This window comes from Scomber scombrus, chromosome 4, assembly GCF_963691925.1.
Source record: "Scomber scombrus chromosome 4, fScoSco1.1, whole genome shotgun sequence".
Lineage (NCBI taxonomy): Eukaryota > Metazoa > Chordata > Actinopteri > Scombriformes > Scombridae > Scomber > Scomber scombrus.
Genome location: NC_084973.1, coordinates 9,915,612 through 9,933,889, shown reverse-complemented (window position 1 = coordinate 9,933,889; position 18,278 = coordinate 9,915,612). Strand labels below are relative to the sequence as shown.

The 18,278-nt window shown below is 38.5% G+C and overlaps 2 protein-coding genes across 2 annotated transcripts; both read right to left on the bottom strand.

The window, feature by feature from the left end:
* Nucleotides 1-253: 253 nt before the first annotated feature.
* Nucleotides 254-8,460, bottom strand: slc20a1a (solute carrier family 20 member 1a). The gene is made up of 11 exons (XM_062417825.1): nt 8,317-8,460; nt 6,317-6,959; nt 6,053-6,193; nt 5,861-5,946; nt 5,035-5,131; nt 3,476-3,595; nt 2,569-2,778; nt 1,942-2,416; nt 1,674-1,859; nt 1,514-1,598; nt 254-1,410 (listed from the first exon to the last, which is right to left on the bottom strand). The coding sequence occupies exons 2-11, from the start codon at nt 6,663-6,665 to the stop codon at nt 1,255-1,257; spliced, it is 1,905 nt and encodes a 634-aa protein (XP_062273809.1). The 5' UTR covers nt 6,666-6,959; nt 8,317-8,460; the 3' UTR covers nt 254-1,254.
* Nucleotides 8,461-12,624: 4,164 nt separating this feature from the next.
* Nucleotides 12,625-16,136, bottom strand: vgll4l (vestigial like 4 like). Its single transcript, XM_062417179.1, has 5 exons — nt 16,070-16,136; nt 14,141-14,264; nt 13,755-14,022; nt 13,058-13,154; nt 12,625-12,926 (listed from the first exon to the last, which is right to left on the bottom strand). The coding sequence occupies exons 1-5, from the start codon at nt 16,134-16,136 to the stop codon at nt 12,625-12,627; spliced, it is 858 nt and encodes a 285-aa protein (XP_062273163.1).
* Nucleotides 16,137-18,278: the final 2,142 nt, after the last annotated feature.

Here is an 18,278-nt window from a genome sequence, read left to right as displayed (position 1 = left end):
AATGTAATAAAGCAAAATTAAATGTATTTATATAAATGTGTCACTCAATTGTCACATTTTACTGTTGACCATAGCAGCCCTAAAGACATGAAGTACTGCTGACATTAAGGTCCATTCATAAAAATACACTAAACACAGAAACTAACATTAGATTTGATCAATGAAGAAGCATAAACAATTATTGTTCATAAACCAACTGCACTTAACCCAGATCATGATTAACCTGCTCATACAGGTAACACCTCCACCTGAGCAGGGATGAAGCCACCAGCGAATCAGAAAAGCAGAAGGACAATGAGGAAGAGAATGAGGATGTAATTTTATGGTTCACTATAAACTGACAAGATGTTTTATTTTTCTTCCCTTTAAAAGCACTCATCACTTCTTGTTTAAAATGTGACTGACAAAACATTTTATATATACTGTTTACACTATGAACATTTGTACATTTCTGGTCAATATTTTATACATTACATACATATTCATTTCAATATCACTTAGAATATATTTTACATATTTTTCTGCAAATATGTCTTTTCATATTATTTACAATTATGATTTATGATTGTCTATATTTTGACTGTTATGCACCAGAACACCAAGGCAAACTCCTCATATGTGCAAAACTACTTGGCAACAAACCTGTTTGTGATGCTGATTGTGATTTTGTTGATTATGTGGGATGAGAAGGTTTTATGTGTGTGTTTGCTGTTTCTCTTACAATATGCGTTGTGTCTGTCTCTGTCAGCTATCCTACTTGTAAAATCTATGTCATATTGGAAAACAAAAACACTTAAGATGGTGTTCTTTAAATTTTATTAACCCGTCTTTTTGCATGCAAACATAAATAAGATGCTGCTGAAAATATTTAATATCGAGTAAAATACATTGAAATCCCTTCAAATCAGGCAACTTCTTGTTTCATTGGCCAAATAGTAAAACATAGAATATAACTGTTTAAATGTCTTCTTTTTAAATCAAAATTTAATTATTTGAATTTTGAAATATTTTTGCTTTTATGCAAATATTCATAGGGATTTACAAGATCACAGACTTCTGGATATTTGAACAGTTCCATTGTTCATGGACATATCCTCATTGGCTTGACCTTGAAATGGCATTAAATGACATAATAAACATCATTAACAAAAACATATTTATGAGCACAGTTTTTTCAAAAAATAACTGTTGGTAGTGCTCCATCGGTTGAAGTAACAGTGTGCTGACAGACTAGCTGAAAACTGTGACATTCACTCACAGAACAACATATATGAAGATAGCCATGATGGCAGCACTGATCAGCCCGGAGATAGGAACTGTAACAAACCAGGCGATGAAGATGTTCCTGAACAGACGCCAGTCAACTGATTTCCTGGAACGCAGCCATCCAACAGCCACCACAGATCCTACCTGTGTTCACATAATATAAGAGTTCATCAACAGCTGAACCTACTTTGATTGTCATATTCATCTGTTTGGGTTGATGTTTCAGGCTATTGAACATTACCATTACCTTGCAGTGTGTTGTGCTGACAGGAAGACCAACATTGGAGGCCACAACAACTGTGATTGCTGAAGCTAGCTCGATGCTGAATCCACTAAATTGGAAGAAAACGTGTTAATATCATTTGACTGTATCAGAATTGAAGTTGTAATATGTACATGTGGCATACCTAGAAGGTGTAATGGGGGTTAGGTCTTTGCCCAGGGTCTGGATCACCCTTCGGCCCCATACCCACAGCCCAGCGCAGATGCCCACTCCGCCATACAGAAGCAACCAGATGGGTGTGGGTGAATTGGACACCACAGAACCACTTTCATACAGAAGCCAGAGAGCCACCAGTGGACCAATTGCATTGCTGGTGATAGAAATAAGTTGTGTAAATCTTCTAAATGAACAGCACAGACACACGTTCCACAGAGGATACTACTCTCATCTACCTGACATCATTCCCTCCATGAGCAAAGGAGCCAAAGCATGCCGTGAGGATCTGAAGGAACTGGAAAAGCGAAGAAACAGCTGGTTGGTCAACCTCCAGCTCATCTTCCTCCACAACAGGGTCCCCGCCAGCTTCCTGCGTCACACTCGGTTCGGGGACTGAACTCCCAGTGGTCATTGCTGAGCTGAAGCTGCTGTAACTGTCCACCCTTGGTCTACTCTGCAGCCCGCCATCCTGTTCCTTGCATTTAGGTTCTCCTTGAATGCCATAGATGGCCATGGTGTATGAGGTGTAGCTGTTGTTTCTCCGTATAGGCCGTTCTTCTGTGTCACTGTCGCCAATGCAGTCGCCAACTTTGGCCTTGTGAAGTTTGTGTAGCAGATCTTTGTAAAGGCCAGAATCTTTGTGGACCGTGTGGGACAGTCCGCTGTGAGGATCTGTGATCATCATGGGGCCAACATTGCCATTCAGCCGCCCTATGACAATAATAATTTACTGTAATTCAGTTGTTGAACCTTTTCAGAGTTATTTCTGATTATATCTTCATGATTTAACCACTGAGGTAAATATTTTTACATTTAGAAACTCATTTAGAAACGCATAACTCAGGCGATTATTACTTTCTCACCATTACTCAAATCCAAGTCTTTGGTCTCCATTTCATTGTTGTCCAAATCTGCCTCCTCTGAGCCTCCAAGTTGGAAAGCCACCTTCTGACTATCTACTGGAGGGGTCTGGGGTTGAGGGTCATAGATTGTTGAGGGATGCTCTTCTAGTGCAGGTCTGTTGGAGTTTTTCTCCATTAGTGGAGTTTCACAGGGAGCAGCAGCCGTTTCTCCTGAAGTACAGGGCAATGTTAAACCGAGCGCACTGATCATGATCAAATATGCCACAATGTAGACAAGAACTACTATAACAAACCCATATGGCAATTAAGACACTTCTGGTGTTTAAATAGAGCAATGAGTAAAAATGACAGTCCAAAATGTGAGATCTGCTATATCTACAGACGGGTGACAAATAAAAAATATAAAAAAACAGTACAGGTCTGAATCCCTGACCCCTACAGTGAGGGGATCTGGCGGCTCTGTTATGCTTTGGGGGCATTTTGCTGGCATGGTTTGGGTCCACTTGTCCCTTTCAAGGGAAGGGTAACTGCAAATCAATACAAAGTGTTGGGTGATCATCTTTAGCCAATGATTACTATCCTGATGGGAGTGGTCTCTTACAGGATGACAATGCCCCCATCCATAGAGAACAAGGGGTCACTGAATAGTTTGACAAGGAAATATCTTTTAGAAGAATGGTGTCCATTCCTCCATTAGAGTTCAGAGACTTGAAGAATAAATGTCAAGGCACATTGAAGCTGTTCTGACAGCACATGGTGGCCCAACACCTTACTAAGACACTTTATGTTGGTTTTTCCTTTAATTTGTCACCTGTGTGTATATATTTCATTTACTTAAAAAAAAAAAAAATCTTATTCATTATGCATTCATGAATGGAAGTCTCAAAACATAAGGAGCTTTACTCACGTCTGATTTTCTTCTTGAGGCGTGGACAGACAACAAACCAAACGACCAAAGCTGTGACACAGGCAAACCCCAGCGAAATGCACAGTGTACCCCACCATGGCATTCTGTCAAAACCGAGCACTGTGCACACAAGACAGGGACACGAGAAAAAAACTCTGTCTCAGATAAGGAGAAACAGAAGCTAAACTGCTTCTTTTACTTATTCACAACTGATGATGTCTGGTCCTTTGACACCAGTGAGGAAAAACTGTTACTATCTATATATTCCTATACATATATATGTATTTTTTTTTAAATATAATAACATCTATCAGGTAAATGGCATATCTATTATTGTATCGTTTAAATGTTCCAAAACCCCCTCCAAAAAACCAACCCATAATCATTTTTCCAAGGTAACCACGCCCCTTCCAGTTTCATGAGTAATGGTCATGTGATTTTTCGTAAAATGTGTTCATTTCTGAATGGCCTGCGTTGAAGTTTACAGACAAGTGTATCAGTAGGAGTACGCAGTCCACCAATCAGATAGTGAGGAGGAGACCAGGCTTGCAGCCCAGTGATAAAATACTCGCAATACATGCTGTTACACACACTTGGAGTCACATGACCGTTCTGACAGAACACAGAACAGCTAAACTGTTGTTGCTCTAACTGAATAAAGTAATCTTTTTTATGGCTTTAGATAGGTTAGTATGACAATATTGAATATTTCCTTACTGACATAACTTACCTGTTTTCTTTTGTAGACAATGGCAGGTTAACTAAAATAAAGCGCCACATAGCAAAAGCAGTGGCTGTATGGTAATACCCCATCTTCAACATGCATGAGGCTGCAAATATAATTTACTACATACACAGCTGGAGTGTGTATGCAGGAAATGTCACTTTGAACAGTTAAGGTTTTCTGTAACACTGTGTTAGAGAATATGTGCATGTGTGCAGAAAACAATGTGTGATGGGAGTGTGCATCAGTGTGAGAAGTGCACTCTTCTGTATTTTTGCATAGCAGGAGTTATGGTGTGCTATATTCCTTGACCCACACACACCGGCCTGCAGCCTTCAGTGAAGGGCCCAGGCCAGTTGACTTCTCGATAAGTTCAATCCTGCAAATGAAACAAAAGGAGTGGAAATTGTCTGTTTAATAATTGTATCTTTCCCAGACTGTTTTTTTTTGTTACATTCTTGGTGTGTTTTCTTGCTTCTTCTTCTGTAATCCACTTTTTTTTATTAGTATTTGGCTCTTTCATTATTGGTATTAGATTAAAGGCAGCAAATAATTGGACAGAAATGCCATGGTAGTAAAAAATTAATTCAGGTTGATGAAATATTGTCCAAAATATCAGAATCAAGAATTATCTGATGTGTTGAAACACCTCCCAATTTATTTCACCTGCTTTTGTCCTAAGAAGAATGTCATCAACTCTCCTCTGTGCCTCCAGTGACACATTTATTCAGACATCATCTTGCTCCAGGGATTTCAACAGCTGCTGTGTTAGTGCAGTGCAGTAAGCGAGAGTTAAAAGAAGCATTGGTGTAGAGTGTGTGAACATGGTACTCACTTGGCGCTCCTGTAAACATGATGGAGAAGAGGTTGATGCCCATAGTGATGCCGTAGAAGATGGGAAGAGCTCTGAGGCCGTTTGGTACAGGGTCAGTCTGTGGAAATCAGTGAGTGTACTTGAGAATTTCCATACACTAGTGAGCTGTATGTAAGTGGAAAATACTATAGTTTGACATGTGGAGTTAAAAGTTACTTTACAGGATAATATTTTACATAGAATATAACAATATATGCAAAGCATTATTTAAGATGAAACCAGTGGTTCCCAACTTCTAAAAATAATTTTCTAGCTAGGGCCCCTTTTCCAGTTTCAGTTGTTATCAGTTCTTCCAAAAAGACATTTTGCCATTCAACTTCTCTGAAAGTTTAATTTCAACAAATGTTCAAGGCCCACAGAGGTCAAGCTATTCAATATTTCACAAAATAGCAAAGATGGGAAAAAATTCCAAAAAAATAATGCAACCCCCAAATTTGGAACCACTGATCCAATCTACCTAACAGTGTAAAAATAAATTATTATTAGCAGTAAAATGCTGCTGAAGCATTATGGTATACAACAACATATATATCAGCATTAAAGATCAAATAATGTAATATAGTATATCTGTCACCGGAGACATTTTCTTTGCAGAATGAGGTACTTTAAGTACATTTTGCCAGTAGTACTACTGTACTTGTGCTGAAATATCATTTTGAATGCAGTGAAGTATTTTATATTGTGGTATCAGTGCTTTATCTATATAAAGAATCTGAATATTTCTCATATCACTAACAGGTTTAAATTACCCTTATTACCCATGTACACTGTGAAATGAACAGCTTACCTTGTTAAGAATATATTTGCGAACAAAATAGAAGAGAATTCCTGACATGATGCCGGACAGCAAAGGTGACAGGAACCAGGATGCCACTTTGGATAACAAAAGACAATTGAGAACCAAGTTTTTTTTTAGCTAGACTTGTATTTCAGATTTGACAGACACTTATATGCGGGGGGAAAAACAAATTATAATCACCTATGCGGAGTAGCTCCATCCATTTGACACCTTGGTGACCTCTGGCTACCATGGAGAAACCAATTGTGGCTCCAACAATACAGTGAGTTCCAGAAATGGGGAGCTTCAGGAATGACGCAGCCAGCTGCCACACAGCAGAGCCTATTGTACAAACGAGTAAAAAGGTCTTCATATCCTGAAAAACTGCTAGTAAAATATCTTCCTTGGTTTATTTTAAGGGAAACATTCAGGCAAGTTGAGAAGGCAACTTCAGTGAGTGCTTACCAAACATTGAACTTATTGATCCTGCCATCAGAACGTGCTCCGAGCCATTGTACATCTGGACGTCAATGATGCCCTTTCGGATGGTCTCGCTGACTTTGGCTCCCAGCAGCACTGAGCCCACTGTCTCAAAGATGGTGGCCAAGATGCAGGCCTGCCGCAAAGTGACCACCCCGGAACCCACTGCTGTACCGAAGGAGTTGGCCACATCATTGGCCCCCACGGAGAAAGCCAAGATGAAGGCAATGATGAAACCTACCACCAACAGCCACAAGTACTCTGACATGACAGACTGAGAAACCACAGCAATGGTAGTGGCAGCAGCGAAGGTTGCTAGTGTTGTTGAATCCATCTCTGGGTAACTGGCAATATAAGTGTCAATCAAAGTTAAAATAAGCCAATTTATTGGGATTTGACCGTATTTTATGAGGTAATATGTGTTAATAAATAAACTCTGAGGAAAGGATTTATGGATAAAAAAATTTATTCTTTGTCACTCTTTAGTTCAGCTCTAAATTTCCTATGGGAAGATATCGAAATTTATTGCTATCTAGGTATGCATTGTTTGTCTGCAGGCTTCGTCATAAGAGAGCGTATAGAGATGGGAATGACATCCATTTTGACAGCAGGCCTCTGATGATTTACACTGCAAAAAAACAGAAGATACAGTTAGTCGTTAATAACTGCTAACAATGCATAGACAAAGGTTAAGCTGAGTTACATATTAACAAGCCCAAAACCAGCTGACAAGACCAACGGCATGCATCATGATGTTGTCCAGGCATGATTTAGTAAGCTCTAACAGAGGGAAGTGGTTATGATAAATTGTTGAGGCAAAATGTCATAACGGGTGTGAGGGACGTAAAAGTTTCACATAAACTTGCTCTCGAGTTATCTGTCTTTTGCAGGCTGTGGTTACGGAGAGCTCAGTTAATCATAACATGACTTGGAGTCAGTGTCTGAACACAGTAATACAGCTTAGAGTGTAGCTCGCTTGAATTTAAGCTTTTTACTTAACATGTTCGACAACAGCAAATTACTCTAAATACCTTCATAAATTACAGCGTGAAGGCCTGCTTAATGGTTTTACAAGCATCACTATCTACTACTAAAATATACAATCACACTTTAAGGGTCATATTTTTTAAGTTATACAGTAACTGAGCAGTATCACTCTTTTCAGATTGTGTTACAGTGTAGGGGCTTATATGGAAAACAGTGACTTTTTAGTAACCTCAGGGCACTTTCAGTGTGTTTAATCCCCTGGTGTGTTTAAATCGGACTTGGAACAATTAAGCCAATTAAAAATCATTGTTTTCCTTTACAACTGTCAGTAACACTAAATTTTAACACCCCTTATTCAGCATTTATAAGCAGTATAGAGAATTATAGAATATAGAGATATTTAATACATATATATCATACTTCAAAATGGTTGTAAGCAGACAAGTCTCTCAAAGTGTTCATAAAGCATCCATAACTGGATACTGGTATATGAATAGATATTGAATGACAATAAAACATAACATGGTTGTGATTATATAAAATGATAAGCCTGTTGAACATACTGTACATGAACACATGTTCTTGTATGTGCCTTTAGCTACAGGACAGCGTGCTGTTTGTTTATATACTGCATATTTAAAGTGAAGTGCTACCTGACCTGTCTATATGCGTCAGTGTAGCCCTTTCACTCAGTTCAACAGGTACCCACTGAGAGTTGCATAATCATAGTAGCCCATTAAATGCCAGGGGCATAGTGGAATCACAAATAAATCCACTTAAAACGTCAAAACAGGACTCTAGAGCTGTGAATAAGTGGCCTATTCAGGACTGTCGGCAGTCAGTATTTATGTACAAACTCACCATCAGAATAGAAAACAGTGGTATGTTAATCTCCTTAGCTGTTCTTGCATAATTCAAAAGGAGCAACAATACAACAAAAATAAATGAATATGTAAATGAGAGAAAATGAGAAAAGAGGAAAAATAGTTTATACTCACATGTGAGACCAAAGTGAGAGTTTCCCACTGAGTGTTAGGCTCCACTGCAGTTTGTGTGTCCTGCTATCAGGAGAAAAGCAGACCTGACAAACTGTGTGTAAAGTGAATGGATGTTTTCAGTGGCTGCCAGGGGGAGGGGGGTCCTGCAGCCTGCAATGTTTGGAGGCTCCTGCTGGAGTACGCTTTATTTATTGAGCTGGCTGAGTACACGCCTTTCCAGTCTGGTCATGGGACTGCTGCTGCTTAAAGCTAATGTTTAGCCTGTTTGTTGACAGGGAAACATAATTACAGTTGTCTTTGATTACACTGCTTTACTGTAGATATGAGCCTGAAATCCGCAAATTAAATGTTTTTATTCACTATGGAAAAACACAAAATATCTACTGTTTTGAAAGTTAAAATATATAAATATTTTTATATAATAATAATTATTTTTTCTAAACACCTTTTCTACTTACAATGTGTTTTAATGTTTATAATAGCATGTATTAAGTGTAACTTTTTACAATATTTCCACATCCTATTTATAGTGTGGCTTGTTTTGTGTAAGTATAGATGAAGCAGACACTGTGCAACAATAATTTATTTGTTTAATCTAGGAAACAATTCAGCCTCTCCTCTGGTGCCACCCTCTGGTCAAATTTAACATTTCCTATAAATTACAAGAAAAGGTGTCTATCCATTTTTCATCCATTTAACCACTTTGTGTTCCTCTCTTTCTCCCAGTCTATCACTGGATTTAATGATGCTAAATGTATTCTGCCACAATATTATAATACTGAACTGAAGTTTATGCTATGAAGTCACCTGCAGTGTGGGTAGCTCATTAAGCAAGTGTAGCTAAGCAGAACATGAAGCAGAAGTCACAAACTGTGTTACTGATCAACCTGATGTTCGCCATGAACTGCCTCCTTACTGAGAAATTCCACTAGACTGTTAGGCCGGCTTGAACATCAGCAGAATCCACTCTTTTCTGAAATGGTACAGTGCCTCCAAATTTGCTGATCAGTTCCTGTTCATTACTCATTTATTTGGAGCCTGTGGGATGATGTCGTTTGGATACATGGCATCTGAGAAGTCAACCTGTGCTCACAAATAGATGCTGCCACTGTGGAACATTTTGACCTCACATGTGACCGCTTTAAATGGACGTGAGTCACAACTCCACTCAAAAGACATGAGAAACAGTGAGTACACTTGAACTTGCTACAATTCATATATGTTTCAGATATTGTAAAGAGTCTGTGCCAAATCAAACAAGTATCTTGATGAACTGGTGGATGGATCAATATTTAGTTCTAGATTTACATTTTGTGAACTAGTAAATGGTGTAAGCAACATTTGTGTGATCAAGAGACACATGTTAAAACTAAATCCCAGACTGTGCTGATTCAGTTGTAAGGTGCCAGATACAGAAAACGGGATAAGTAACTTTAATCTGTATATCTCATATACATGCACAAACTGTTACCATAAAGTTATGTTCTTGTGTAAAAACACAGTAACAAAAACTTGCTGCACTTTGTTTATTATAACAAAATAATATTTCAAATATACACTGTTGCGAATTCAATGGGATTCTTTATATTAAAATATCTTGTGAGCTTTCATCACTTTAAAATACACTTGATATGACTGATATACTGTATGAAAGCAATGTTTGTAAGAATGCCGTCTATTAACATATTCCTGTTGAGGCTACATGAAATACAACAGCACAACACAAGTTCCACACTTGTCAAACAACTAGGAATAAGCAACAAAGCTTTTTTTAATAAAGGACCTTAAACACCATATTGACTCATTACTGCAGGTTAATTGAAGCTGCCACTTTAGGGTTGTGAACACCCAGTGATCTGAACCTGAACAATCGTCATTTAAACAAACATCTAAGATAATTACCTGAGATCGTTTAAATAAAAAGAGGTTGAGCAAGAACTTTGAAAATGACTCACAATAGCTACACATCAGTCATTCTGTGCAATCATGTTCTCATAAGATTAAAGCTGCATTTTGATTATTTACTAAATGATTCTTGATCTGTTGACAGTGATCAAACTTTTGACAGACCAGAAATAGTTTCCCAGAAGACTTGCTCAATTTTCTGCATTGTTATACACTGAATACTTACAGTAATTGCTACTGTTGGAGTTAAAATGAGTTAAACGTTGTTTTCTGCTGTGTTTGAGGTATTCAGAATTGTAATTATGTGTTATCGTTCCCCCCGAACAACAATGTGCATTTGTCTTATAGCAGCATGAGAATTTTTTTCTTTTAACATTCTCATGGCCAATTGCAGAGTATATTGCAACATGCCATTTACAGCTTAGCTGTACTGAACATTAAACACAGCGCTGAATGGCTGACAATGACTGAAACACCTTCCAACAGCCTTATACTGTGTTCAATGTTTATTACTGTGGTCAATGTGTAAAATTGAGAATGAGTAGACATATTGGTATTTAATATTGCCCCGAAATTAAAGTTTTGTTGCTTTTTTGTTTTGTGCACCTAATTTGACTTAAAGCACAAAAAATACAATCCTTGTTAAAACCTATTAAACAGTTTGGTCAAATAATATATGAGGAGAATTTAAGGTGATGTGCAGGTCCAGTCACCTCCTAATGGTTAGCTGAGTAAAGTAGTCTTTCTCACTTTAGTTTCATAGGGTCTTCCTGTCGAGCACAATCTCTTACTCAACAAGACATTTCCCTGCAGAACTCTGTTTTTAGTTGTTTATGCTGTTTATCATGCAATATGAGATTTGCTCACTGACAACGTTTGCTGTTTGAGGTTTACCCAAGGGCCTCTAGATGGCATCAATGCCCATGTGCAGGTTACACTGGCTAATGAATAAACTCTATGTGGAAATACCAGTTTCAGCACTTAATGAGGAAAGTAATAATCAGCAGCTTGGTTCTAGTTGCTCCTGTATGGACTTGCAGCAAGATTATTGTCAATGATTTATTTGATGTGATTTAATGTGAACTGTACCATGGATTTAAAGAGGGTTTGTAATGATGTATTTACTCCAACCATCCACTAACATTAGCTTACACATATTTAATTGTTTACCTTTACAATTTTGATGTAAAACATATTCAGTTCACATTTTCCCTCCCTCTGATCCCTGATTCCTAAGATGTTCAACTTGTCACGACATTCAGGTTATTTCCCACATCTTTAAAACCGAAATAAAGACCAACCCTATAATTTCAAAGACATAAGCTTTGGAAATTTTTTTAAAATGTTGCCTATCATATTTAAAGTTCGACAAGATAGGACATGCAAATAAGTAACTGAAGAGTACGACTGGTTCTCATGCTCAGGCCTATATTAGCCCAACCCTTCCTTCCCCTCTTCCCTCCCTCCTATCCCTTGCCAAACAGGATCTGTAGGATCTTACAGAGTCATTTTCTCAGGAGACAGGAATGTCAGGGCTAGTGCCTGCTGCAACATGCACACTACATTCCCTCAAACTTAAAGGAAAAAGTCCCGAATGAGTTGCTCATACATACATCTCATTCCCACTCAGTGTGTGGCAACAACTCCTAGTGTAAAATGCCAAGTGTGCACCGGACGTGTTGTAGACACACTGACTCAACTCAAATTAGACTGTCTGGTAAAGCACCCTACCCAGTTTTTAACAAGCTGATGAGTTCACAACCTTCATGTTTAAAAGGAGTTTTATTAATTTGTGACATGTTTTTCTGAATAAATTCTTACAAAAGTTAAGTTTTTCATTCGTAATCCAGTGTTTGCCAGATGACACTACACACATATGCTTTTACAAATGACACAAAAAGACACAAAAACATTCATTGATTCTTTTTTTAAATTTTTAAAAAACTTTTTCAAAAAGTTTCAAGGTCTTTGTTTTGTGTACAACTTAAAAGCACAATAATATACAGCAGATAGGCTAGTCAGGTAGACCATAAGGCACCCACGTGTATCAGAATATAAATATAATGCAGTGAAATTGTGGCAGTAAAAGAATGACACAAAATCAAAGAAATGTAAAGGAATATTTTGGCTGATTTTTCAATCGTCCCATATCACCATCTATCTCAGGTATTCAGAGGCTATCAGCAAGCAGAGTAAAGAAATGTAACAAAACAAGGACATCCCAATTTAATGCTACATTTGTCTGCGTCTCCGTGCGTCGGACATTTGGACACACAGTGGTCCAGTCTGACATCACTCCTAAATCTGCCCTCTCAACACTTGCTCGACAAGCAGAGCTGCACGCAGTGAAATGTTAAAAGTCACAAAGTCCATTTTCCTCCAGGATCAGAGGTAATTTCTGCTTTAATTGACAGACCAGCGGCTGGAGGGTGGCGATGAGCTGCTGGTGGATTCTTTGCGGGACAGATTTGGGCTGTGGCTGTAGGTGGGGGAGTGAGTAACGCTTGGACTGCTGGGAGGAGTGGAGGAACAGGAAGAAGACTTGGATTTGATCTGCAGCCACTTGTCTCCCAAGGCCTTGGCAAAGTGGTCATCCACAGACACACTGATGGAGAGCTGCTGGGCACGAGCTCTCTGGTAATTCACTCCGAGACTCCTCTGGAAATGCTCCTCAACGACATGGTCGTAATTGCTTTTGGAAATCACTGCGAATGAAAGGATGCATGACAAATGTTAAAAACACACCCTCACAAATGAGCCTTCAGTGAGTCAGTAAAAGCGGATACATTATGATGAATTTGTGATGATTAGGGAGTGACCGTGTGAACTCATCCACAGGTGTGAGACCGACCTGATGAGTGGCTCCTGTGGACCTCAGATCTGCAGGAAGGGTTTCTTGATGAGGAGACACAAGTGATCACAGAGGGGCGCATCTGAAAAAAAAATAAAAAAAATTGGGTCATTAATAAAATAAAACGACGAAATAAGGACTTTAGTTTCTGCATTTATATCATAGTAACCCGGCTTTGTAACTTATTTTCATCCTGTTGTACTACTGTTTTAAAATCTCCTAAACCTGAATGTGCACTTCAGCTAATTACAACGAAATAGTGTATAGAGTTCAATTAGAAAACAAAATTATTTTAACAGTGATTAAACTGGTTGGGTTTGTCCATGAAAGCAAGATCCCTCCCATTGTGGTGGCATAAACAGGTCAGAGTGAGCAGTCTGTTTGGTCTTGTTGATGGCATTCCTGCCTCCATTGCTGACATTTTCTTCCTGAATCCGGCTGGATTGCATAGCTCGGACAAGCTTAGGCCTGTACCCACGCTTGGAAGTAAAAGGTCTATGCAGTTGGATTCACTAACTACATGGGAGATGTACCATTGCTGTGAGTAGCCTGGAGCTACACTGACATTACAAAAGGACATACTGTACACTACTACCATTTTCCAAACAGCCTTGATGTTAGATGAAATAAACATTAACACCCTGAAGGCAGAAGTAGGCCTTGTTTTTTCCTAATGATTTACCTGTATTTGATTGGTAGCAGTGCTTCTAGTCTTGTCCTCTTTGTTTTCAGGGTCTTTTCTTGGTTTCTTGATGAGGGCAAGGGGTTCATCCATGACTGGGGAGTAGTACACATGGGTGGGTACAGGGCTGGTGGGACTGGGTGCTGGACTCCAGGTAGACGTGGGACTTTGTGGGCTGTTAAACACAGCTGGTGCTGGTGCTGGTCCTGGAGCCGGAGCCGCTCTCTGGGCAGCTTTACCATTGCTTCGGCTCAGTGCCCGCTCTCGCCTGAAATAAGCATTCATCAGACAATGTCAAATCACTGTGACCGAATTTGAATTGAATCAAACACATTTCTAATATTGATTTTTTAATTGGGAACATGAATTAAAACAGTTTTACCAACCTTTCCTCCAAAGTGAGACCCCTCTCATGGCTGCGCTTGCGCTTGACTGGATACACTGTTGGGGCTCGAGCCCGGTCATTTGTGATATGTCTGTATCTGTCTTCACTTCTGAGGTGAGATTGACCTGTAAGACATAATTAAAGTGTAAAATAAGAAAAGGAGGATTTTAAAGAATTCAATCATGCCACAGATGCTGCACCATTTTAGTATAGCAAAGAGGATAGTAGTAAGAGGATCAAAGATTAGATATTGAGATTAGATATATGAGGATTTCACTACATGGATAATGGTAGTTGACACATCAGTGATGAGTAACTACTTGTTTGGATTCATGACATCGACCTGTATGACTGACATTCGTGGGAAAGCGTTCTTTATCACCGTTAATTGTAAACTCCGTTAAGCTGTAGAACTTGATCTACCTGATCAGCGAGGGTTACAATACAACACAGCTGATTCAATACTAACGGTAAATGTTGTTTTTCTGCATAATGCTGGCATTTGGCCCAATCACATTGTCAAAAGGGCACAGTCACTTTTTTTTATGATGGAACACCACATATTTATTGGCCTTTGAAGACCCCAGTTTAGGCTACACCCTTTTGTGAAAGGTGAACACACGTATACATACACACACCCACATGCACACACACTGGATTTTAGCAATTACACAAGTTGAAACACATCAACAAGACGCTGATGGTGTCAGTGATGTGTTTAATAGGAGCGTCAGGGCGTCACATATACTCAGATTTCACTTGAACTCATAAAACTAATTTGTGTTTTCTAATCAATGTTTTTTTTTAAAATAAATAAACACTTATTAATTTATCATCCAGACATCAAGAGTAATATAAATGTAAATCAGGTTTGCTCTTGGAGCCCTTGACTCACATCAACATGCTCACATGTTCAAAACACTCATGCATACAGTCAAAACACCAGCATTGTTTGGAAATGGAATGGCAGCATAATTGTTCACACAATTTCACTGTTTTCTGTGGCCCATTGTTTTGACTGTATGCTCAGTTAACAGTGTGGAAATACACATTGATATGACAACAGGAGTCCTTCAAAACTCCTTTAGTTATATTCAAATCACTCATTCAGTGCTTTGAAAGAAAAAAATGCCCAGCCACCACAACATTGACTATTCTATTCAAATCAAACAATGGGCAATGATCTGTTTTGCATAGTGAGATTTGAAAAAAGTTGTTTACAGTGTCTTCACACCCTAAGTGGTCAGTGCTCCAATCCGCATTTCCTACTAAACACTCAAACACCTGTGACCGACTCCTTCACACAGAGTGCCATTGTGGAGGAAGGGGAGGAGGGGGGGGCATGTATAACCACACCTATGCTGATTTTCTAATGCCTCGGGCATGGATATTTCTTCCTTATTAGTGGAGGGAACATGCTGCCTGACCTTCTGTTATGCTGTGTTTAATCAGGTTTTATGTTGATTCAACAGAAGCACAGTTTACGAGTGACAACACTATTCACACTATCTTGGTTCAATCTTGAGGACTTTGAAAGCCAGTAAGCATTCACAGAATTCTTCATTTTCAAAATTTGTAGTCTGCGTATGCTTTTCTTCTGATGACAAGTAATCAAAACACACTTCACCATGAATTTAAAAATATTCTCGTTCCTGTGTATCTTCTATTTGACTGTCATATACATCTGAAAGTTACCATTTGATATTTACTTTAGTGTCATGCGCAGAACAAAGGTAAGTGCTGCAGTAATGAACACAAATATTAAATGAGGTTGCCATAATATAAGATAATATATATATATACAGTAACTACAAGACTAGAATTTCATAACCATAGCAGAAAATTACGTCCCACTGCTCAAGGTGTTACAAGTCTTCATTCTCTTCAGAGCAACATGAGGCATTAAGACAAAAGCAAAAATCAAGCTTACCTTCTAAAATGTAGACCTTGAAGCCACTGCTCATCCGAGTAATGTAGTGGAAATTTGCCACAGCCATGGCTCTGTGCCTTTGTCTCAGTGGAGGCAAATACAGAAGAACACCTTGACTGCTGGAGCTTACAGGACACAATGAGCCTTGGTTATAATTTGTATTGGAAAGGTAATGAGATGCTGGGTCTGAGCTCAGCCAGGTAACGTATCAGGTGAGTGCAGACAGGAGCTAAGGCTTCCCTGTGACTCATTCCCTGCATTCAGATTGGCTGCTGTCGGGGCCAATCGACAGCACTCCCTCACTGACTCAGTGTTGTTATTGTCCTGCTGGTTGCTCACAGGTAGGCCTGCCCAAAAGGTAGAAAGTGGAGTTTAACAGTTGCTAAATGTCACATTACCACAAAGTCCATTGGTTACAGGAACTGAGCTTTTGCTTTCAGCACTTCCTTTTATATAAGCTAATCAAAAGCACCACTTTGGTCATGAATCACTTTTTCTGACACAACTTTTTTATAATTAATCTCCCCCTGATCCATGAAAAAAAGTGAAGTGTGGCTTTTGTTTCCCCCCATGGAGTCAGCACCTGTCCCCCTCCCCTCCTCCCTCCCTCCTAATCTGCAATCTCACCAAACTGCATTTTTTCGAGCACTTAGCCCACCGGAGCTCCAGTCATTCCACTGACCTGCCCATACACGCACGCAGCTGTACTGTGAGCCTGCCTCACCAGTAATCCAAAGGCTTTTGTTGATGGCCAGACAAAGACTTCTAAGTCCTGAAAATGCTGCTGCCATGAGAACAATCTTGCCTGAGCGTACTGAGGAGTTTGAAAACATGCAGAATGTCTTGAGGGCAACTCACTCAGATGCTTTGTTCCTTTATAGACTGCTGAGGAAGCCACCAAGAGTGTAATTAATATGTCTTGAGATATATTTGCACACCAGGACATTAATGATCAATAAAAAAAAAAAAATTCACTGAGCTACCCTAATATATCATTTCAGCCTGTCTCAGTCCATTTCATACTGCTGGTGATTATTGTCCAAACAGGGTGATATCAATTGCTGAAGAAGATTGGTTCAAAAATGAGAAGGAGCTGTGCACATAAAGGTTTTACTGTGAAAATATGCATGAAAAGTGTGTGGTTCAAATTCAGCTCAATAGTGCCCCACTAAGGCTTTTGTTGCAATAACATTGCATCAAAATCTACACCTGAGTACTGCATGATATAGTGGACAAGACTAACAGTGAAGTGGACAAAAACTAATCTTGGAAAACATGTTTTCTCACTCATAAATTCTGTTCAGTGTAAACATTTTAAAATATGAGAGTAAAATGTGAGGAATGTGTGACCACATTCTTCTAATTGTGTGGCTTCAATGGTCCTCCTGTCTACACCTTTAAGAAGAATTTGGAATTTATTTTCTTAACACACAAAAATAGTGATGCTCAAAACAGCACAATAATCCAACTTCATTTTTTTGTTTCCTGCACTGTGGAAAATAAAAAGGTGTAGACTGAAGCTGCAGCTCTCGAGGGGTAACAAAACAATACAAATCAATAACTAACATACCCTGTGTAACCTGTTCTTATATGACAGTCTGTCATTCTTGTCCATTTCATGTTTGTTTAACATGCTATTTTTTGTTTAAACTCACTAAATATTCTATATGTTTTCATTTTATCACTACAGTTTTTAAATAAATGAACTCCTTTGACTGTATTATAATAATATTTAACATTAGTCTTCTCTCAATTTGTGTTCGACTTTCTCTTCTTCTAAACCACTTTTGGATACTTTAAGCGAAGGTACTAATTGATTTTTAACTGCACATGATTTGAACAGTTTTAAAGTTGATCAAATCTTTACATTTTAGAACGTAAACAGTGGGTTTGTTGTTAAGATTTAATTTCAGACAAACCTTCTATCTTTTTCTATCTATTCAACATAATTTAAGATGAGTTTCCTGTTTGAGTTTGATTCCCAAAGACTGTAAATTTAGTTTTACTTAAATTCAATGTTAGTTTATTAGAATCAAACCAACTGTTTTGCATTTTCAATTCTTTTCCCCCTGTGTCCAAAAGTTATCACAACAAAATACATTTGTATCATTTGCATATAATATAGTTTTTAATATTTTAGAAACCTCAAATATATAATTTATGTACCAAATAATCAACAATAGTCCCAACACACAGTAACATTCAGTCG